Genomic DNA, 24,968 nt, shown 5'->3' with positions numbered 1-24,968 from the left:
CTCTTAAGGAGGTAATGTATAAAACACAAAAGAACTTGAGATAAATATGCTAACCTATTTCATTAAATGAATCACAAATGAAAATATATCGAAACTATATAGATCGATCATACTATATGTTTCGATCTATCACACATTCACCCTTAAGTCATAAATCAAAATTATGCTTTGAGAAATAAACCAAACCCAAATATTATGAAATCCATCACTTAATCCTATCATTCATATCATTTGATATATAAATCAATTTACCTTTCAACTCAAATATATATTATTGAAATGAAATTTGGAAATTGAAAGAAAGTTAACAAGAAATTTAAGGATTGGTCAATAATCTAACATATCAAATGAAAATTCTAATTGTTTAAGGACAATAAATTTTGAGAGGGTAGGACTATAATATCCCCTCTAGTAATTATATTTGATGTTAAATAATTGGCATCCATATTTTAAAGAAAAAATAATTATTAGATATATTGATTAAAGATTAATCGTAATGATATTCATCTAGAATAAATTATTAAATACTTCCCAATATAACTTATTTATAAATCTCTATACTAAACTAATAATCATATATACTAAACTAATAATCATATACATTATTATCTTTAAAATCTAATATATTAACCTAAGTTTTCCTAAACTAATGACTTAACCATTATCTAAGGGTCATAAACCTTTATTGCATATGATTGAGAAGTCGTGCCCTTAGGAAAAAGAAGATATATATCCTACAAAAAATATAAGAAAGTGGATAAAAAAAAAAACAAGAGATGATTATATCTTAATAGGATACCTCAATAACGAATCATATGGAAATGAACTAGGAATATGGACCTTCATCTTGTGTAATCTACATAATAAAGTCCACATAGACTTGTTGATAAGAAGTTTACTGGCATGGAAAATAGTGAAAGTAACTACCATCAAGAAAGGAGGAAGCATCATCACAGAAGGCCACATCACCTCTAGAATGTCCGCACCACTACTTGAGTATGTATTATGCTCAGGGATTAGCCACATTGGAAGAAGAATATGTCAGTTACTTCATAAACTCAATTGAATATAATGGGTGACATGGATTGAAATATCACTAGATACCACATGTGAGATAAGTAGTTAAGAATACAACACACCAATATATCAAGTAGAAGTCTAACAAGGCCATAAACATTGGAAGTGTTTGAATAATCCAACCCATACATAAGTTATAGAATCGTGCTACAGTTATCAATAAGAGTAAAGGACATCAGGTTGCACATACAAAGATAAGTATACTATCATTACTAATGACTAAGGTAATATATAATTCTTACATTATTATTTTCATTTTTATGTAGATAATTGTATATAGTAAATGTAAGAAAGTGCTAATGTATTGGTATTGATTTAAGAAGTGGTATTTATGAATACAAGTTAATTAATTATTTGGTACACACATTTCTTACAAAATAATTAAGAACCCATGGTGCCAGTATAAGGGCATTGCTCACCTATATAAATGGCTTTGTCTTCGTATAGGGTTAAGATTCATCTTTATATAAATGGCTAAGATGGGGATGGATGGAATCTTATAGTGTTGATGCATGAAGTAAGATCCTCATATAAATAGCTATCATACCAAAGCGAGAGATGAATAACCCTATATAAATGGCTAGATAAGAAAAAAATAATGGTTAGAAATAAGGGATAAATAATATATTTCTACTTTCTAGTATCTAATCCTAACATTTACTTTAAAAATATTAGTGTCCTACTCTAACCCTAATAGTGGGGACATTACAATGGTATCAGAGCATGATCTTGCCATCTTATAGGGTGAAGATTATAAATATTTCAATCAATAAAAAGGATCAAACTATTGAATATAATTGTTAAAGAAGCTTGAAAATATGTTTAAACAAATGATGAATCTAAGTTCATACAAGTGATTCATCATCAAGATAGGAGAAGCAAAGTAAATCTGCTTGAGATAGGTAGATTCCAAGATAAGGACACAGGTTCCAAAGCCTTGAGGAAAGAGTCCAAGATGGGTGAGGATATGGTTTGGAATACCTTGAGGAAAAAATTCCAAGATAGGTAAGAATATGATGCCAAAATCCCTGAGGAAAGAATCCAAGATGGGTATGGACATGTGGTCTCAATACTTTGAGGAGCCTACTCATAGATAGGTATCTAGCACCTTGCGACATTGAGATTTTCATCCTCTTAAGGAGGTAGTGTATGAAACACAAAAGGACTTGAGATCAGTATGCTAACCTATTTAATCTATTTCATTAAATGAATCACAAAGGAAAATAATTGAAACTATATAGATCAATTATACTATATGTTTTGATCTATCACACATTCACCCTTATGTCATAAATCAAAATTATACTTTGGGCAATCAACCAAACCCAAATATTATGAAATCCATCACTTGATCCTATCACTATCACTTATATCATTTGATATATAAATCAATTTACCTTTCAACTCAAATATATATTATTGAAATGAATTTTGGAAATTGAAAGAGAGTTAACAAGAAATTTAAGAATTGGCCAATAATCTAACATATCAAATGAAAATTGTAATTGCTTGAGGACAAGAAATTTTGGAAGGGTAGGACTGTAATATGCCCTCTAGTAATGATATTTGATATTAAACAATTGACATCCATATTTGGGTAAAAGTACAAAGTTGTGTAACCATTTAGGTTGACTTATCAGAACGACTGAATTTGAGTATTTCTACCTAAAAATCATGTTGGTCCAAACATATGATCTAGATAAATTCATTCTAACTAAGTTATGGTCTCACACTTTTCCAATTGGAAAATTCTATTAAATGCATGTTTTATACTAGTTTGTATTCAATTACTAAAGAAATACAATTATTTCATAAAAGTGGCATTTCAATATCTCTTACTATTTTTTATGATATTTTTTAATAACATATAAACACCATTTATAGAGCTTGAGTCAAGGATATTCTCATATAGAGTTCATAGTGTTTTAATTAGATATAGTATATTGTAATTAAAAAATTTGACAAATACGTATTTTAACACTCGTATTTGAAAAGATGTCAATATTGAGAAAGAAAAAAAACATTAAATCATATCAAAAAATTTAAAATTATATGATGTTCTAGAGGAGAGAGTCCTCTTTTAGAATGTATAATTTTTTGCCTAGTTAGAATAGATTTGTTTTAAAAAATGTGGTGGGAGATGAAAACTATCGATTTCAGGTGAGTTGAAATTTGAATCATTATAAAAGAGAAAATATAGGTCTAAATATATTTTAATTATTTTTTATTGTTTTAGCTATATATGTTATCTATAACATAGTTTGAGATCAAAGGGAAATAACTTTATTTCCATCTAGTTTTGTGGTGGGAACTAGACCCCTAATTTTCAATATTTTTCAGCAGGTGAAAATTTATCTATAAAAATTAAGAAAATATATGAATTCTTATTCCAAATAAATATTAAAATTTACAATCCTAAACTTCATCCATTTCTACACATTTCATTAGTTTACTTTATTTTTAAATTCAAAATAATAATATCAATTTTATGTCATTGAACATGAACAGTTGTACTTTGGTTAGCCTTTTCCTTTACAAAAGGGTGACACGGGCTTGTGCTTTTACCCAGTTAAAGAAAAAAAATATTATTAGATATATTAGTTAAAGATTAATTGTAGTGCTATCCATCTACAATAAACTATTAAATATTTCCTTATATAAATTATTTATATATCTATATACTAAACTAATAATCATATACATTATTATCTTTAGAATCTACTATATTAACCTAAGTTCTCCTAAACTAATGATGTAACCATTATCTAAGGGTCATAACCCTATATCTCATATGATTGATAAGTCGTGCCATTAGGATAAAGAAGATATATATCCTACAAAAAAATTAAGAAAGCAGATATTTAAAAAAAAAGATGGTTATATCTTAATAAAAGACCCTGATAATGAATTAGATGGAAATGAACTAAGAATAGGGACCTTCATCCTGTGTAATCCATGTGTAAAGTCCACGTAGACCCATTGATAGGAAGTTTACCAACATGGAAAATTGTGAAAGTAGCTACCATCAAGAAAGGAGGAAGCAGTGTCATAGAAGGCCACATCACCTTTGAAATGTCCACAGCACCACATGAGTCTACATTCTACTTAGGGATTAGGCATGTTGGAAGGAGACTATGTCAGTCACTGCATAAACTCAATTGAATATAATGGGTGACGTGGATCGAAACTTCACCAGATACCACATGTGGGATAAGTAGTTAAGAATACAACACATAATATATTAAGCAGGTGTCTAACAAGGCCATGAATATCAGAAGTGTTTGAACAATCTAACCCATACATAAGTTATAGAATTGTGCCACAGTTATCAATAAGAGTACAGGACATCTGGTTGCACATACAAAGGTAAGTATACTATTGTTATTAATGACTAAGATAATAAATAATTCTTACATTATTATTATTCTCATTTTTATGTAGATAATGGTATATAGTAAATGTAAGAAAGTGCTAATGTATTGGTATTGATTTAAGAAGTGTTATTTATGAATATAAGTTAATTAATTATTTGGTACACACATTTCTTACAAAATAATTAAGAACCCATGGTGCCAGTATAAGAACATTGCTTGATTATATAAATGGCTTCATGCTAGTATAGGGTTAGGAGTCATCTTTGTATAAATGGATAAGATGGGGATGGATGGAATCTTATAGTGCTAGTATAGGAAGTGAGATCCTCATATAAATGGTTATCATGCCAATGTGAGGGATGAGAAACCCTCTATAAATGGCTAAATAAGAACAAGATAATGGTTAGAAATAAGGGATCAATAATATATTTCTATTTTTAGTATTTAATCCTAACAATAATTTTACAATTATTAGTGTCCTAATCTAACCCTAATAGTGGGAACATTACAAAATAGGTTCTACTTGAGACCCTTGCACCTATGTCTATCAGCCTTTCTTTGTGCTCATACACCCATTCCCTTCAATTTTCTTTGCCTTTCCTAGCTTGGAACTGACTCTCTCATCTAGGTCTAGGGGGTACAAATTGCTTAGTTTATCAGGGTCTCTTAGTGTGTAAGTGTTTCTTTGCTAGCTTGTTCAATAGTTTTTTTTAACACTTTTCCTCCTGACATCAAGCTTTTTTTGACACCTATTGGATACTTTAGTTACAATGTAGGATGTTGTGATATTTCTTGCGAGAAGTTTTGAGTCCTAGATAGATAGTCATATAACTTTCACATGCCCAATTAAACTAAACATTGGCAGAGACTTGTTGGCTTATTTTCTTTATGTGTTGTCTATGATGATTTCTTTGATGAGTGTTCTCTCCCTAATAGTCACTCGAGGATGTCATGGACTAGAAGACTAGGGGTATGGGGCATGTTTTCTTTGTTCTTTGCCTATGGGTGTACTTTTTTGATCTTATGTGTCCTAAGAATCTTGCTTGTCCCACTTGACATTTATGATCTACAAGGATACATCCTTGAATATTTTCTACAAGTGCATACTTATGGTCATCTTGACATTTTCTATCTTGATGCAAGCATAATCTTGCTACATCAAACTTAGGGAATTTAAATACACCATCATCTTGACCTTTAAGTCTTTGATGCATTGATTGGATTCCCACATACCTATCTGATATAGATCATATTCATATTCTCATAGTTATGCAAGTGATAATTGTATGATCTTCAATTCACCTTCCCTCTCTTTTTCTCAATCATACATTATCATCTTCTCTTGACTTTTACTCATCTCTTTGTTATCATGTTATCACAAGGGGTTAATCTTATAATCACATCTATCTACCCTTTTGGACCCCTTATATATCATTTTGAGCTAATTTTGATGTCTTGGATTCATTTTCGGGATCAAAATAAAAATCCTAGTTCATCTTGAGGGTCAAAATAGTGTTTTAAAATTTTCCTTCTTTTGTGCAATTGGTTGACTGTTTGAGGCTTAATCGTTGAATCTTTATGAGTCATTCATCATTTCTTCATTTCTTCATCATTTCTACTCTCTTCCACTTTTCTCCACCTTTTCTTCTTGTTTTGACCTAATTTTAACACTTTATCTTCTTTGGTCAAGTCTAATCATGCTGGGGCATATCTTCATTACTTTGTGGTCTTCATTTGGTCTTAATCTCTTATTTGACATCATGGAGTTTTCTTTATCTCAATTTGATCAAATCCAGCTCTTTTTTTTTGCCTCATCTATCTCATTTTGATTTTGATCCCAAGGGGGTAGGAATATTCTATCATTTCTATAAATAAATAAAAATCTACTTGGCTATCTATTTTCTTTCTTTGGCTACTTGGCTTGACATATCAGTGCTCATCTCGAGTATTGATATTGTTCATCTCTCTCCTGATGTTCAGTGTTGTCACTAATAGACTGTTCATTCAAGATTTTCTATCACTCTATACTTTTTTCTTCAGAATTAGATTTCTTTGTTTCTTTCTTGGATTCTTCATTATTTGACATAATGTGTTCCTAGATTGATCACACATTAGTCAAAGAGGGGTAAATGTAATCACCAAAAAATGGTCATCTAGACTATGAGCCCCCTTTCTAGCATTTTGGCTTAATTTATTAATTGGCTATTCTTGATCAAATCCTCATTTTATAATTTATTTGATTATAACCTATGGTTTGACCACTTTATCCTAAGTCTTTTATTTAATTAAAATAACTTGCTCCATTTTAATTAAATAAAATTCCTCACATCCCACTTATCCTAAGTGTGCACACATAAACTATTATTCTTATTTTAAAAATAAGAAGAAAAAGTATTTTTTCTACACATGAATGTACAACTTTCTATGTGAGAGGAATATTTATTTTTAAAATAACTTTAATTGTCTCTTACACATTTCTTTCTCTCTCAAAATTCAACTATTGATTGTGATTGGTGGAGATGCTTGTGCACATGGAACACTCAATATGTGTGCTCCTTCCTTGTTTATGCATCTTTCACCTCTTAATCCCTACCATCTATTTTTCTTTAAAAAGGAGAGTTCTCTCCTCATTCTCTAATCTTAGACTCTCCTGCTCACATTATGCTATAGGTTTTCTTGGTGACTTTGGATTTTTGAAGGACTTGGAGCACTTTTGCATTTTCACTTTCATACTTGCATTCTCATAGTAGCTTCATGGCATGTCTAGATTAGCTTTCTTATATGTTTTAGATTATCTCAAATAGCTTAAGTAGGAAGCCTTTGTAATACTCTCATATTTCTAGTTTAGTTTGCATCTTGTATCTCATTTAGTTTAGATTGAATTTGCATTTCATACTCTTGATTCTTGGATATTATCACTCATTTCCTCTACTCTTTGAATATCGTGTTTTATGGTGCACCTTCCAAGGGTTGCATATCTTTGGTTCATTTGAGAGCCACCATTTCATTTCTTGCACCTTTGCACATCATAGAAAATAAGCTGCCTCTTGAGATTCTCTCTTTCATGCATTCTCTCAAAAATAATGGTTTGTAGAAGTGTGACACTTTTTGTACACACACCAATCATTAAAGAATACTTACATGTAGTCATTGATTATGTAATTGACTATTTGTCTAAGATATAAGGGACATTGTATCTCATTCATCGTATCAAGGAAAAACAAGAGAAAAGAATCATAAGATTGATGGAAGTTCAATGCACGTTGTAACCTTTGACAAGCATATTTTGTTGATACAAATTTACTAAAAGCCAGAGAATCAATTAACACACTAGACAAATTTAAATCTCTTTGAATATATAAGAAGCGAGAATATTGCTCTCACTAACCTGAAGGCATTATGGAAAGCTCATCTTTCTAACACATAGTACCATTACAAGGACATATTCGACAACCTATAGAATGTTAGAGTAAATAATTAATTATTAATTATTTATTTTATTTACTTAAGCTTACTTAGGTAAATGCATTTCATTTATTAGTTGTAGTCTAGGATTTTGTTATAAGTTGTTGACAATACGGGAGTTTGTTCTTTCCTAAGCCATACTTATCCTCTCACCTTTTTCGAGGACTTTCCACCTCATGTGGATGTATGCTTAGTTGTCACACTTATCTCCTAGCATCTTCTAGCCTGTTCTAGGAGATTCCTTGAGCTCTTTTTATTCGAGCTCCCTCATTATATTTTCATATCACATTCAGCATATTGTAAATACATTTTTTCTTGTGTTGCAATATCTTGTTCTCTCATGTCCATTTAAGGTTTGTTCCTAACTCCACACTCTCCCTTCCTTGGCTTCCCTTTGACGGGTTATTTGCATGCAGGTGATTTTGGGCATCTTTGAAGTTGGCTTTCATCAACTCCAACATGGTATTAGAGCCTTCCTGGTGCTGCTTGATTGAAGGATTTTTGAAGCTGTGATTTGAAGTCATAAACCCTAGTTTGGTTGTGCATTTTTCTTCAAATTGGAGGAACAACGAATCTTTGGAGCATATTGGGCCCAAACGAATGCTGCCATTAGATTTGGAAGGCCATTTGTAGTTAGGATCCATATAAAACTTGTCAATTTTTGAGACAGGGCTTCGAGAGGCAAAAAGAAATTGTTTCAGGCATTCCGTACAGACTATATGGATGCGTAGGGCATTAAAAAAAATAAAAAAATATATATTACAAGGCATACCATCGAGCGGCCACTATAGCACCACCCGGCGGCCGCTCGTAATCTACCAAGTCTGGTTGTGCCTCCTGTTCTTTATTGCGAAGCAACACACTTCCCTGCATAGCGGCATTTATTGTTTTGGTTGCCACCTATATTGGCTACCCCATCCCCTATCTTGGCCACCTCGAGCTCTACCCCCTATCTTGGCCACCCCGAGCTCCACCCCAGCTTGCGCTCTGCTAGTTCAACTACCACCGATGATTTGTTCCCTCCACTCTGCCTGTAACCTATCAGCACCCACGTGGAAGCATGTGTTAGTGCCAGCTTGGAGTCCCTATAGTGACAGCGCCCACTCTGCATGTGACACATGATAGGGCTGCCACGTGGTACTTTTCCATGTGGCCCCTGCCACATCAGCCAGTCTGCCATGTGGCTTTCTTTTTTACAGCGACGGCTATCAAGCTATCAAATTTAGCACAATGATTTGCTGATGTCAGCACTACATCAGCAAACCTTTCTTGCACTTCTCTTAGGTCCTTTTTGACCTACTTTCAATTTTTTTGCCATAACTTGAGCATACAAAGGTAATTTTCTGATCCGAAAGAAGCACCGAAAAGCTAGTTCTGAGATGGAGACATTAGTATATGTTTTCAAGTTTTCATGTAGTTTTGTTGCCTGTTGTTTTAGTTGAAGTCTGAAGTTCTATTTTTGACTTCGACATGCATATCTTTTGCATCCCATGTCAATTTTTTGAAAATGTTATATTTTTGGAAAGCTAGTTTTGTCATCTTTTTAGAAATGTGGTTTTTTTCCTTAGATTCTAGCCCATGCTCTTTCTATCATGTTTTTGGCATTTTTGCTATATGGTGGATATCTTGGGTGTTTTAGGTCTGAGGATCATTTCCCTGGCATGGTTTCTTTTATGTCAGCTTTTTCCTTGTTCTGATCATTATAGACATCATTTGTAATCTCTTTTGTATACGCCCTGCGATAAAGTGCGACTTTTGCATTTTGGGTTCATGAACGTTGTTTTTGAGTCAGTTGTACTTGCACTATTTTTATAAAGCACCATGGGGGGATAGTTGTTTGTTGTTTTAGGCCATTTTTCTTTGTCAAGTGAGTTTCCCTTCCATAACATTAGCCCCATGCAGCGTCATTGTGATCATTTCTTTATAGGTGTTTGTACCTCTTCCTCTCTCGTTGTTCTTGGTTTATCTACAAGAGATTTTTGGCCCACCTTCTCAGTTGCCTGTCATCTCACCCTGTTTGCATTAAGGGGGGGTTATGTTGTTATTCTAATGCATCTGTGGTTCGATGGTTCAATAGTGTGAACTATGTATTCAGTGGTTGATCTTATATATGAGGTGATTGCAGTGGCTGGCTACTTATGCATTTTGGTGAGATGGATTAGTTACCATATAGACATGCTCAGTTCATGCCTTTCTCCATGGAGGTTCTTCAAATTAGCAATTTTCTTTTTGATGGCAGATTTTGTAGCTTCTTCATGCTTCAATAATGCTCTTCATGATCACTCCTTGTTCCTGTTTTAGGGGACATTTCCCTAGTAGGAGGATTCTTTTGTTCTTCACTAGGTTCTTACCTCTTTGGGGGGGAGGGTTTTTCCCATGTGGTTTTCTCACTTTCTTCATTTTTAGAGGTTGCATTTCTTTGCATTGTACATGGGTACCTAACATGACCATGTTGTCGGGACCCATTCTGCATTCATCTTAGTTTTGTGAGCTTAAGGCATCTCCCTAAGTTGCACTTAAGGGGGGGTGTTAGAGTAAATAATTTATTATTTATTATTTATTCTATTTACTTAAGCTTACTTAGGTAATTGCATTTCATTTATTAGTTGTAGTCTAGGAGTTTTTTATAAGTTGTTGACAATATGGGAGTTTGTTCTCTCCTAAGTCTTACTTATCCTCTCACCTTGTTCGAGGACTTTCCACCTCATGTGGATGTATGCCTAGTTGTTACACTTATCTCCTAGCATCTTCTAGCTTGTTCTAGGAGATTTCTTGAGCTCTTTATATTCGAGCTCCCTCATTGTATTTTCATATCACATTCAGCATATTGTAAATACATTTTTCCTTGTGTTGCAATATCTTGTTCTCTCATGTCCATTTAGAGTTTTTCCCTAGCTCCATGCTCTCCCTTCCTTGGCTTTCCTTTGACAGGTTATTTGCATGCAAGTGATCTTGGGTGTCTTTGAATTTTGATTTCATCAACTCCAACATAGAAGCCTTTTTCATTAATGAGAAAAAGAGGGAGATGATGTAGATGAATGCATAGGGGAGATGAAATGTAAATTTAAAAATTATATAAAAAAATTAAAATTACAATGACATCAAAGGAGATGAAATAAAGATGAGAGAGAAAAAATGAAGGAGAAGATTGAGAAAGAGGGAGATAAAGAAAAAAAAAAGGAGATCAAGTAGAAGAATGCACCACAAGAGGGAGATGAAATGAAGGTAAAGAGACAATAGACAAGGGGAGATAAAGAAAGGAAAAATGAAAGGAGAAGATACAAAGGAAAAGATGAAGGAGATACAAAGAAAGAGAGGGAGATGAATAGCAGGAACATAGGGGAAGACACCTAATTCAACCAAAAGAGGAACAAACTCGTAGATCCCTAGATATCCTGCACGCAAATAACATGTTTCAAGGAAGTAAAAAAGGAAGAGAGATAGAGAGAAGGGTTTACTCAATAAACAAGAAGATTTTATTTAATTGTGCAAAATAGAATGAATGAATTTATAACTAATCAATCCTTATGGAGGAGATTGAAACCCTAAGAGGGAAATGACATTTAATAATTACTAATTTAATTATTAAATGGAAATGCAAGGAGCAAAAAGTGAAATATTAAGAAGGGAGTAAAGGTAATTTAATAAATCAAATTTAATTAACCTTTTGCTCTAACACCCCCCTTAAGATGTGCAATAATGCAACTATAAAAAATGTATGAAAAAGAAAGGAAACTACAATGTTGAAAGCAAACTTGGGTCCCAACAACAAGGTCTGATGAGGTACCCAATCACAACCAAATCTTTATGAAACAGAGAAACAGGGGAAACCACATGGGAAAAACCCTACTTAAAAAAGAGATAGCAAATAAAAAGGTACAAATGATGTCTTAAGAGACTCTCAAAACCATAAGTATAATGAAACCCCCCATGATAGAGGGTTGAGACTCCATAGCCCGGCCCCCGCCCCCAAAATGGCAAAACTCATGTGTTAATGAATAGACCAATGTGGCTCCAATCTAAAGGAAAAAAATGTAGTGGGAAAGGAGGGCGTAACCCCTAAATGTAAGGTGAAGTTGGAAGTCCTAGATGATGCTGAAAGAAGAATGCATGAGAATCCTAAAATGGAATATCCAATGTAGGTTGGATAACAGGTGTATTGAATATGTCATCTGAGAAGAGATCTGTACCCTTTGATATATCCTCAACAACTATAGTAGGTGGCTTGATGACTAGAGCTACAATGGTAGGCAATGCTGAAGAGTAATCATGTGTGATAGATGGAATTTGAACATGAGGTGGAGGTGTGAAAATCACAACATTGGTCTCAAGAACAACACATAAGTTCAAGTGACCTAACCTCATCTTAGTAGACTCTCATGAAGAAGGAGAGTGATTCTCTGATAGTGGAGATGGTCGACCAAAATGAGAAAAGGAGTATAGATGGGAAGAATGATCAATAGTACCTATAGCAATAATATTGCTTGTCTCACTATCTCTGATGTACATTGAATCTTGTGCAAACACAATTGTCTTCCCTATCCCACTATGTGTAATCTGATAGATAGAGAGAAGGTTAGAGGACAAAGATGGAAAAAAAATTACATCATGAAATGTAGGATCATCAATGTCAATGGAACCTTTCCCACATACAATCATAATAGTATTATTCCCCATCAAAATGTGTGGAGTAGGAGAAGCCTCAAAAGAAGAGAACAAATATTGAGAAGATGTCATATGGTGTGAAGCACCTAAATCTAGTAACCATCTAGAAGAATGTGGAGTAGTAGATGCACATAGTGCATGACCCTTTCCTATATCTTTACCATTTGACTAAAATGATGATAAAGAAGAAGATCTGTGAGAAGTAGAAGAAATTTTAATATCTATCTTCTGAAGGAGAGTTGTCAAATATGAAACTTGTCTAGCATAGCCATCTAACTTCTTCTCATAGCAATGTGACTCATCATGATTAGGCTTATTACAATAAGCACACTTTGGTCTTGTTGGCTTTGGTTTACCCCCCTTAGGAGAAGGTGGTCCCGATGAATTATGAGGGAGAGAATCAATCTGAGACTTTGTAGAATGTGATTTATGTGTCTTCTCCTTCATCCTAGAAGATGGTTGAGCTACCAATGCATAAGTTTGTGAGCCTATAATAGAATCCAACTGACAGAGCTTAGCTTGCTCTCGAGTCAAATGATCACAAAAAACCTCAAAGGATGGCATGATAAATCTATTATCTATAGCATCTTTGATGGATTAGAAGGTAGAAGCAAAAATCTAAAAGTTTCCATGAAGCTTAGAGAGAATCAGGTAGATGCACTCAGTGTCAGTCTTGGTTTTCCCATAACCTTGAATTAAAGATCTCTATTGTTTGAACTTCATCAAGAAGTTCTCAATGGAAGGAAAAGAATCTAATACAAGAGAGGTAAGATTTTCCTCGATCTTAACTGCCCTAAACTCATTCACTATACCAAACAAGTTGTCAAGCTTGGTCCACATATCTAGAGGGGTATTGCACCCATCAAGATGAAACTGTAGACTATCAGATACTTGTAAAGAAATCAACCGCATTGCCTCATTGATCTTGTTTTTGTGTTGTAAAGTCTAATATTGACTTTGGAATATTGGTTGTATTGTATCTAAACAAGACCACAACCCTTTTGACCAAAGAAGTCATGTCATCAAGGTCTTCCATGTGTGATAGTTATGAGGGGTCAGAAGTTCTAGACAAGAAGAGGTCTCAGTCATTATTTTAGAAGGTGTTGGATTATTTTTTGAAAATATTCTAGTTTACTGATGTAAATAACACAAACAATAATACAAAACAACCCCTAAAATACAAAAAATCAAACCCTAGCTACTAGAAGGAATGTGTAAGCAAGGAAAGAGAAAAAAGATTTAGTTTGAGAACCACCTGTATATTTGAGATATACTGATGAAAATAGCAAAGAATCTAGATAGGGCTTGAGAAGAGATTTTTAACACTTTTTTTGGATCAAAAAATGAAGTTATAATGAACAAGTTACACCCACCATAATATAAAAGACATCATCAGACTTCAAGTGCAAAATTTAGGTACCAAACTAGAAAAAATTCCAAAATATACTTGCACCATTATCTCCATCTCTAAATCAGCGTTCTGACACTTTTTTTGAATCAAAAACATACCCTTGTATGCTCAAGATATTGCCAAAAGCCTCGCAAGGCCCCTGGAATGATAAAAAATAAAATTAAAACCCTCAAAAAAACTACTTTGGGAAATTGGCCCTTGGCCCCCCACATGATCGTGGATTGGGTGGGGAGAAGCTGAGTGACCTAGCGACGAAGCCAGCAGTGGTGATGGTCCCGGAGCTAAGTAGAGGTGGTGGAACTAGGCAGAGGTGGAGTGGCTAGTAGTCAGAGTACCATAGGGATCTAAAGGGCCACAACGATCCAGATGATCGCTTGCAGTCACTGCGGCAGTTGTCAGGACCACTAGTGGTTTCAATAACCACTATGGTTTTTTCAAAACAATCAACAATCCAAAACATTGCAAAAAATGTTGTTGTTTTTTTCATTATTTTTTGTCTCATTTTGCATGCCAAAGGTCATACAACCCTTGTATGCAAAAAAATTGCTTCCCAGGTCAACGTTGTCCAAAATCGACAAACTTTATATGAAAATAGGGGTTTTGACACCTTTTGAATCCAACCGTGAGGTGTATTTGGCCTCAAAGTGCTCTAAAAATCAGAGGCCCCCTATTTTCATATAGAAAGACCAAAAAATATCCAATATGTTCTGTCAAACCCTTGTTCTTCCTTTTTCTTCAAATAAGAACAAGTATCCACAAGGTTCTGATACCATGTAGAATTTGGTGATGAAGAAATTCATAGATCCCTAGATATCTTGCATGCAAATAACCTATTACAAGGAAGTAAGAAAGGTAGAGAGAGAGAAGGGTTTGCTCAATAAACAAGAAGATTTTATTTACTTGTGCAAAATAGAATGAATGACTTTACAACTAATCAATCCTTATGAAGGAGATTGAAACCCTAGAAGAGAAACCCTAAGAAAGAAATGACATTTAATAACTACTAATTAATTATTAAATGAAAATGCAAGGAGCAAAAGGTGAAATCTTAAGAAAGGAGTAAAGGTAATCTAATAAATTAAATTAAATTAACATTTTACTCTAACAAATAAGACTATAGAGAGAAAGAGAGAGACCTAGCTTTTTATGTTTTAATTCTTCACTTGATTATATCAATGATTAAATTCATATATGTTGTTTTATTTAGCCACATAAAGAAGGGGATGTATAAGTATATTTTGAGGCATCTTATTGGAACTTTAAAATGTTAGGAATACCATTTGTTTATTATGAAAGATGTATATTTTGGATTTTCTTCATTTATCATTTGGCCAAATATTGATATGTATACATTCCAAATATTTTTTTATTTCTTAGGCTTCTTTTATGCATTATTTTCTATATAATAATGTGTCATTCATGTGTAGCTAAAATTATTGTATTGGGAATATATATGCCTTTCCATAATCCAACTTCATTTTAAAGTTTAATGCTTCTATTGAAAGCTTTGGTCATAATGACAAAAAGGAATGGATAAAGTGGATCACTTCCCCTTTTCCCTTGTGTGGCATTGAAGAACCCCAAGGGTGAACTATTTATGGTTATAGAAAAAGATGCACATGCTAAGAAAGAGTGAATCCTTTTGCACCATTTCTATAAAAGTCCAAACTTTCTCGACACCTTAAGGAGTAAATTATATTTTACCTTGTCAGAAGATTTCATCATATCAAGTTTTAGAATAAATTGTGGGATATTGGCTTGTTAATGGAGTGCAAGACTTATTGAGCTATTAAAACCCCTTCGATTTTCTTCCCACCTAATACAAAACCTCCTTTTTTAAGATAAGTAATAATGGAGATGAGAGTTTCCAACCTTAGATATATTGCCTTAGTGATGATTTTTTAGATAGTGTTGCATAAAGATATTGGTCCAAAATCAACAAATATTTTTAGACTTTTAATTTTAGGAAATATAGCTAAAAATTTCGTTCACTAAATGATTTTAAAATTGAATCACTTATCCTTGACTTTCTAGAACTCATAACAAGTCAAAACCTACAAAGTATCAACCTTTTTTTCTAGAAAAGAGTGGTGAATCCATTTGGCCTTGAGGCTTTATATGTTGCCAAATAAAATACCACTTTGTGAATTTATTTAGGAGTAAAAGGTGTCATTACATTTTTATTTTCTTGTTGATTTATAATTGTTGGAAGACCACATAAAAGTTATTTTTATGCTACTAATTTCTTCAATACCGTACAATATTATCCTATGGAGGTTCCAAAAGATCCTAATAGAACTAAACCCCTTCCTCTTGTATGCTTGTTAAATTTTACATTAGTTCACTATTGTTAACATTTTCAATACTAAACATAGTTTGTATTACCTTTTTGTCTTAGTCAATTCTTGGAAACACTTTGTATTGTGGTATCCTTCCTAAATGACCAAAGCAATAATATGGGAAGAAGTGTAAGCAATAGCCTACCAATGCCATTATTTATAAGGGTTTCAAGATACATATAAATTAATTAGAGTAAAAAAAAAGGTATATCTAAATTGATGAAACAAAAACAAAGTATTTGATTCATTTTCATGCACTATCTAATAAAAAAATTTACAAAAGGATCTTAAAGTTCATTCTAATTAATTGTAGTACAAAAAAGAAAGAAATGTCCCAACACAATGATAATTTTATATATTATATCATAAATATACAATTTACAATAAAAATATTTCTAATAAATAAAACAAAATGTTCATACACCTAATAAAAGATGGAAGATGTTTTAAACAATAAAATAATCGCACCCCCCTTAAAATTGAAAATAGAAAATAAAAATAATACTAAAATCATTTTCTTAAAAAAATGATTGTAAATGTCCTTCAAATTTCTTAGGAAAGAAAGATTCATCTTCAAAATTATAATTAACATAATTAGAAATAATATTTATACATATGAAATAACATTCAATTAATGGAATTAAAAAAATATATCATATACCATCAAATAGCATTCAAATTAGTGCATTAAGAAGGAATATTCTTACACCACACAATATATCAATATATTATTATATGAAAGAATCTCAACGAATTAATTGCATTAAAAATGGAACGTTCATGCACCATTTTTGGTAACAAAATGATAATTATACATATAATGTAGGACTTTTGAAGTTAAAAATAAAAGTTTTAAAAATATACTAAAACTATTTTCTTAAGAAGAATTAAAGTGGTGATTGTTAACATCTTTTAACCCTCTTAAGAAAGTGTATATTAGATTTTATAATTAGAAGAACTAAAGCTAATAGTATGAATAAATTAAATATATTTTTAAAAGCTTGGGGTCTTTTATTTACTAATTTATTATCTAATAAAATAACATTTCATTCAATGTTCAATTTCTCTAATAAATTAAAAATCCTTTAATAATTCTACAATTTCATATAAAACTTCAAGAAAAAAAAAAACTTTATTATATTTAAATTGAATTAACTATCTAACTACTATACCTATTTTTAGATAAATCTATATTAAAGGAAGAGTTATTTTATTTATTCAAGAGCTACTTCATGGTTAATATATTTACATAAAAGAAATTATATGATTTTAATTTTAGATTTTATTATTTATATATGTTCATTTTAAAATAGTTTTTGTGAACCCATTCACATCTTACTTCTTAGTGTCTTTGTAGTAGTTACGCCTCTAGTTACACAGAAAAAGCCTCTTACATAACAAAATAACATTGTCCTAATAATCTCACCAACAAATTAAAAAGACATTAAGTGTCCTATAATTTGATAAAAAAATTAAACCCGTTATAATTCTATAATATAATTTAACACTTTGTCAAAAATTCTAAAATTTATTATAATCAGATTAATTCTCTAATAGAATTTACACTCTTCTAAGATTAAATTTCATATTCACCTATTTAAGGGTATAACTCTTCATTCTAGACTGCATGACCTCGACACAATCATTATAAATCCTTATTCATTCAATCCAATAAACCTCACAAAAACTCCAATTCCAAGATCAGCTCATCTGATAAAAACTGCCCCTGCATTGTACAATTGATGTTTGCATTGCATATCTGTTCAATGCACTCTTAATCCCCACGAACATTATAGCCGTTGCAGATTATCTCACTAACTTTTGCTCTGTAGAGCACATATAAGAAGAACTATTTTCTCCATCTTCCCTTCTAACTTGAACTCATTTCTCAAGCTCAAAGCAAAGCTCCTCCATATTCCTTTACATTTAATTACGATCCAAGAGAAGTAAATAGTTATGGAGAGGCAGAGAAATCATCGAAGAGCCTTGAAAGATATTGGAAACATCGTTGCCTCCTTACCAAAATGCAACATTATTAAACGAAGATTACCACCAGCAGTAGGGTATGATTATGCATGGTTTTTTAATTATTTGTATGTGTGTGTGTGCGTGTACGTGTAGTGTATATAATGAAAGTTCAGATTATAATCTTAATAGGTTTGTCATCAGAAAGTAATTATTAAACTGATTGATTAGATATCTCTCCTGACTTTTAATATCAGGAAACTTGGGGCCGCTTTGGTCAAATCTCAGTATGTGGATAAGGTAAGTCTTTTATTTATTTATTTTTTATGGAAGATTCTGATCTGTAAGGCAGTCCAGTGAAGCACGAAGCTTGCAAGTTACCAATCAACACAGACCATCACAAAATAGTTTTAAGAACCCATTATTTAATCTTCTAACCAAATTTCAAACTTTGTTTGGGTTGGGACATTGGTACCAATATATGGATCATTTTCCGTCTACCCAATTGGTATTATATACGATTAGTAATCGGTTTATTGTTGTTTTAGAATGATCTTGCCAAATATGAAACAGGTATCATAAACCCAAGAAATTCATGGTCTTCGTTGTTGTTTATGATTCAGAATGCCCCACCAGCTGAAGAAACTGAGGAACATTCAATATTGGCAACTCTACAAAAACCAAGAAGAAGAAATGACATGCAGCATGGCGTGGGGAGTTGTTCTTCGCCTTTGAAACATTGCAATGCCTTTGAATCTGCGCCATGCGTGGGGAACGTCAATGTTTATCAACCGACATTTCTAGGGAAAGAAATTGAGACCGAGATGATAGATTTAACATGTCAGAATGAGGTTTGTATCCCAGATTGAATGCTATCTTTTTAAAGATTATTGTTAACCTTGCTAAATGCATCTTAATTCTTGGGTTTAGATAGTTAGATTAGGGTTTTAAATTGGCCTTCTTAAATATCATATATTAGAGAAGAAATTAAGGTTGGGAAAATAAGTTAATTTTGACTATTTAATACTTGTGAAAACATGACAGAAACAGTTGTGAAACTTATCAGTTTATTTATTCGATCATGATAAAAGATAATCGATATAATAGCAGGATGATGATAAATGCTGTGAAATGGAAATAGATAAAGCAGAAGATCCAGTAACTGATATTGATGAGGAAGATAAAGGCGATCCATTAGCTGTAGTAGACTATGTTCATGATATCCATAGATTCTACCATGAAGCAGAGGTATGTTTTTGCCCTTCTTGAATGTATTAAATGGATGGAGCATGCTTTTTTTGTTTTTTTTATAAGTTGAGCTTTCTGCAATTCTTTTGTTCTTTCTGATGTTTATATATTATATATGTTATTTTTACAGGTAATAGGTCAAAATCAAGATTAATTATTATTATTTATTAAATTACAATAGTATTAAGTTCAGAATTTATCGTTGTGTTATAGACTCTTGTCTATTTATATGTTATTTATGTTGTAGCACATAGCATGGACAAGTTATTTCTGAGATGACAAGTATTTATATAATAACAGTTATTACATTGAACTCACTATTGAATGAAATCTGATGACAGGTCCTGAGCTGTGTTCCTTCAGACTACATGTCTCATCAACCTGACATAAATGAGAAAATGAGAGCAATTTTGGTGGATTGGATCATTAAGGTCTCACCTTTCCATCTCTGAATTATCATGGATCTTTCTTTTTTCTCAAAAGTGGTGTTTTTTTCTTAGTTTCAAAACAAAATTAATCTGCTCCTCTTTGTTGTTTAGGTTCATTTGGAATTCAAGCTCATGCCTGAGACCCTGTTCCTGATAATCAACATCTTTGATAGATATCTGTCAAGACAAACAGTAGCAAGAAAGTCCTTGCAGCTTGTTGCAGTCACTGCCATGCTTGTGGCATGTAAATATGAGGAGAGACACGTTCCTCTTGTTGATGATTTCATTTACATTACAGATAATGCTTACACAAGAGCTGAACTTGTCCGCATGGTACACACAAGAGTCCATTCATTTTAATCTCAAATTTTAAATTTTAACACAAATGCACATAGTTGAAGTTGTTGGCTAGAATGAATTATATTGATGAACCATACCTGATTTCAGGAGAAATCCATGCTCAACAAGTTGAAATTTTATTTTAGCCTGCCAACTCCTTATGTGTTTATGAAGAGATATCTCAAGGCAGCTGGATCAGATAAAGATGTGAGTCTTTTTATGCTTGATAATGTAAGATTGATATTTGGTTGATCAATCTCTTTGTAGTATTCTAATGGAGGTTTTCTTTGTATTTTAGCTGGAGATGGTATCCTTCTTTCTCATGGAATTGTGCCTTGGGGAGTACACCATGTTGGAGTACCCACCTTCATTATTAGCAGCTGCAGCAGTATACACGGGGCAGTGTACCCTCAAAATGGCTCCATTTTGGACCAGGACAATGGAATGTTATACTACTTACACTGAAGACCAACTTATGTGATTTACTCTAACCTTAATCTTCTATTTTGTAGATCATAAATATGTTAAGTTTTTATTTGTTCTTATGTTATCATCATTAATATGTTAGATCATATTATCTGCTACTCATGCTTGATATTGTCATTTTACACTGTAGAATATGTGCAAAGTTGATGGTCAGATTTCATCAAAGTGCAAGCCAAGGGAAGTTAACTGAAGTTCACAAGAAATACTCCATTCCTCAGTACCACTGTGTAGCAAAGCTGGAACCTGCAATTTTCCTTGAAGAAAATCATTAATATCCCACCACCTCATAGAAGTCTAACATGAAAGGCCTACTTACTAATGTGCAAATTTGTAAACAGAGGAGGAATTATGACCAAGATAGGATCATTATTATCCCACCACCTTATAGGGATCTAACATGGAGGCATGTTTATTAATGTGCAAAGTTGTAAACAGAGCAGGAACTATGACCAAGATGGGTTGGTCCATTCCTTCAATTGTAAGATCATTCGCCTCAATGGCCTTGTTTTATTAAATGTAATCTATTTCCAAAAAAAAATCTTCTTATAAGTAAATATCCATTTATACTCTCATATCAATTTTAAACAATTGTAAAGTCATAAAAAATTTTACTATTATGAACTATATATCGATTTATACTCACATATTAATTTTAAACAATTTTAAGTGATAAAAACGTTTACTATTACAAACTATCTAAAACTAGCTTTAAATAGATAATAATGGGGACCTCTATTTACCAAAAAAATTATTATTTTCTTATAAATAACATGCTAATATATCAATTTTGAATTGGTTAAATTATCAAGATTATGATAATAATTAATGAATATTTGTTGATCATTTTCTAATCGTATAACTCTTAACATTAAATTTTAAAAAGTAGTAATATAAATGACAATGCACACATCTATTTATTACCATAAAGGATGATTTACACAAAAATATTGAATATTTGTTTAGCAATTGCATAATTAGCTATTACGGATAAATCTTTCACATTGAAATTTGAGAATTATTCATATAAATATAATCTTAGCATCTATTTATCAAGGGATTAAGAAATCTTATAAATAACATCTAGTAAAAATAGTAACATATTGTCAATGGGCCCTTGGTCTATTGGTGAATAGTACCGTATCAATTTTAAAGTCAGTAATGACATCTATTTATTAAAAAATTATTCCTTTTCTATAAATAACATGCTAATATAACAAATTTGAAGTCTATAAAAACATTCAAAATTAGTGTGATAATTGATATATTTGTTGATAAATTTTCTAATTAGTTGTGAGGGATGAATGTTTGACATTAAATTTTGAAAAGTATTAACATAAATGACAATACACACACATATTTGAAGAAAAGATTATTATTTTCTTACAAATATAACAACTACTCAAGAAAGTTACTAAGATGTCAATTTCAAAGTCAATAATAATATTTACAATTATAAAATATGTAGAAATAAAAAATTGAAGGATGATTTTCACCAAAAAAAAAAGAGTATTTATTTAGTAATTATATAATTAGCTATTAAGGATAAATCTTTCACATTACATTTTGAGAACTATTAACATAAATGATCATCTTGGTATCTCTATATCAAGAAAAAAAAATCTTATAAATAACATCTACCAAAAAATAGTACCATGTCAATTTTAAAGTCAATAAATGACATCTTTTTATAAAAAGTTATCAATTTCCTATAAATAACATGTTGCTAATATAACAATTTTTGAAGTCCATAAAAACATTCAAAATTAGGGTAATCATGCAAAGACCAAGAATTATTAAGAAGAGAAAGGATATCCAAGTTATCAACCAATTATTAATCAATGGTGAACCATTAGGCCATTTATATTGGAGGTATCTATCATAGACCACTAAGGTGTGGAGAAGAAAGAGTAGGCTAGCACAGGTGGTCCTAAAAACTGAAAATTTTATCCATTGTGTGGGAGGAATCATGAGTTTAGAGTTCAGATCCATTTAGAGGCAAGACTAATCCCTTGGTACCTCAAATGTTACAGTCTAATGCCCCATGTGGACTTTCTCATTGTGCACCATCTTCATTTGACTGAATGACTTTTTTTGCCTGATTTCTTGTTAAACCATGGGAAGTCTCTCACTTGTAGTTACTAAATAACCAAGCCGATGAATAGTCTAATAATTTTCTAAGAGACCTAAAACCTTTTTTCCACAGATGAATAGTTCTCATTCCATTTTTAGATTCTTTTGTATTAGCCTATTTTTCCATTCCAACACCTTCTTGAGGTTGAGGGATATTGCAAATGGGATTCCCAAATATCTAAATTATTTACTTGTGCCACCCAATTTCAAAAGAGTGCTTATTAAACCAAGGAAGATTATGAACCTACCCTAGCATAACATATTTGGGGAGGGAAATCTTTCTCTCAGATGCCTTATAGAATAAATCAACTCTCTATTAGTGAGTCAAAGTTACTTCCTTCCATCTTAACAAGTATGGTTTATATCATCAACAAAGTTAATGATGATGTTGAATGCCTTTTGTTTGTATCCCCATAAGGAAGATAAAATGATATGGAGTGCTAATGTAAGTGGTTGTTTCAAAGTATCATCTGTGTTCAAATCTGAGGAGAAAGGTGCTTGCCCTTTGTGGACTAAAGCTTGGATAAAAGGTCTAACTCCAAAAATAAATATCTTTTATTGGATTTTGCTTCAAAATAAAATTCTTACTCAGGACAACTTGCAAAAGAGAGGCATTAATATGGTTAATTAGTGTAGCCTATGTAAAGAAGGTTATGAAGATAGAGACCACTTGTTCTTAAATTGTACTTATAGTCAAAAAGTATGGAGTTCTATTCTCAACTTCTAGAATATTACTTGGGTCCACCAAAACAACATTGAACATTGTTTTCAGAGCTGGAATTGCATGTCTACGGATAATGATGTTGGTTTCTTGTGGAAAATTACTCTTCCCCATCTCTGGTGGGGAACCTAGAAAGAAAGAAATAACAAAATCTTTAGAAACAAAGAAATACCTAAGTGGGTGCTTGGCCAAAACATTGTCAGAGCAATAAAGGAAAACTTCAATTTCTAGAGAAAGTGCAATGAAGATTTCCAAATTGACAATCCAATGCACACTAAAGGTTCTAAAATGAAGAAATAAGATCAAAGACTAAATACTAAGTGAGGCTCCTCTTATGGGATGGATCAAAGGGAATTTTGATGGTGCTGCTAAAGAAAATCCTGGCAAAGTGAGTTGCAGAGGGGTCTTGAGGGATCACACTTGTAATATTATAGATGTTATTGGTACTTCTACTAGTCATAAAGTTGAGGCTACTGTAGCTCTTTATACAATGAGGCTGGTAATGGAAACTAGTTTTTGGTACCTCTAGATGGAAGGAAACTCCTTGAATATCATAAATATGCTTAATGGTAAAAGTTTGATTACATGGCCTATTGAAGCTAGTGTAACAAAAATTAAAACCTTAATGGATAAATTTGATAAAGTCTTCTTCTCTCATTCCTACTGTGAAGGAAATACTGTGGCTGACTGGATTGCTAACCAGGCTGTCCAACGAGAATGTAAGATGAGTTGGCATGATGACTTTAGCAGGATCATGGATTTGAAAGCTCTAATTAATTATGAAAAAAGTCACATGATTGAAGGAAATATTTTCTAAGATTGGCACTTTAATGATAAGTGGAAGTGGGGTTACAAAGGACAATGTTATATTCCATAGGAAGTACCTAAAAGTGATTATTACCTCTGCTTGGCACGTAAGTATTTTAATGAGTGCCTTAGTTGTTTTAATAAGCACATCAACTTTTCTCAAATCTTTATGTCTCCTAGTCTACTCTACTTTGGCTTTTCACAGAGAAATGAAATTTTTGGAAATGGGTGAGGAACCAAGAAAATAGGAACCAAAGAACTATAAAGAATGGAAGGCTAAAGCCTCTGTTTGGCAGATTTTGGAGAAGGGTAATGTTATTACTTACCTGGAGCACCTTCATGGCTACAAACCACATATCATAGAGGCTTTCTTTAAAAATGGTTTGAAGACAAGGTTATCATGCATGGTGTTATGGTTCACTTGACTGAAGATTTCATTGCTGAAGTCACAGGGCTTCCTAAGGAGGGCATAAAGTTTAGCAAGGAAACTAGTATCTCTAATGTTGCATTTAA

General features: G+C 32.3%; 1 protein-coding gene across 1 annotated transcript in view; it reads left to right on the top strand.

The window, feature by feature from the left end:
• LOC149543602 (uncharacterized) overlaps window positions 1-21,069 on the top strand; it is a 35,382-nt gene extending 14,313 nt beyond the window's left edge. The window contains exons 6-13 of the mRNA XM_089795819.1: window positions 18,528-18,596; window positions 18,845-19,147; window positions 19,407-19,544; window positions 19,886-19,975; window positions 20,084-20,305; window positions 20,420-20,518; window positions 20,610-20,788; window positions 20,928-21,069. Coding sequence (XP_089651945.1) covers window positions 18,528-18,596; window positions 18,845-19,147; window positions 19,407-19,544; window positions 19,886-19,975; window positions 20,084-20,305; window positions 20,420-20,518; window positions 20,610-20,788; window positions 20,928-21,069 — 1,242 coding nt within the window. The remainder of the gene's footprint in view (window positions 1-18,527; window positions 18,597-18,844; window positions 19,148-19,406; window positions 19,545-19,885; window positions 19,976-20,083; window positions 20,306-20,419; window positions 20,519-20,609; window positions 20,789-20,927) is intronic.
• The last annotated feature ends 3,899 nt before the right edge of the window (window positions 21,070-24,968 follow it).

The sequence above is a fragment of the Cupressus sempervirens genome, chromosome 8, assembly GCF_028749045.1.
Source record: "Cupressus sempervirens isolate cs-2001-9-10 chromosome 8, ASM2874904v1, whole genome shotgun sequence".
Classification (NCBI taxonomy): domain Eukaryota; kingdom Viridiplantae; phylum Streptophyta; class Pinopsida; order Cupressales; family Cupressaceae; genus Cupressus; species Cupressus sempervirens.
The sequence above is the reverse complement of the archived record's forward strand: the minus strand, read 5'-3'. Positions and strand labels throughout refer to the sequence as shown.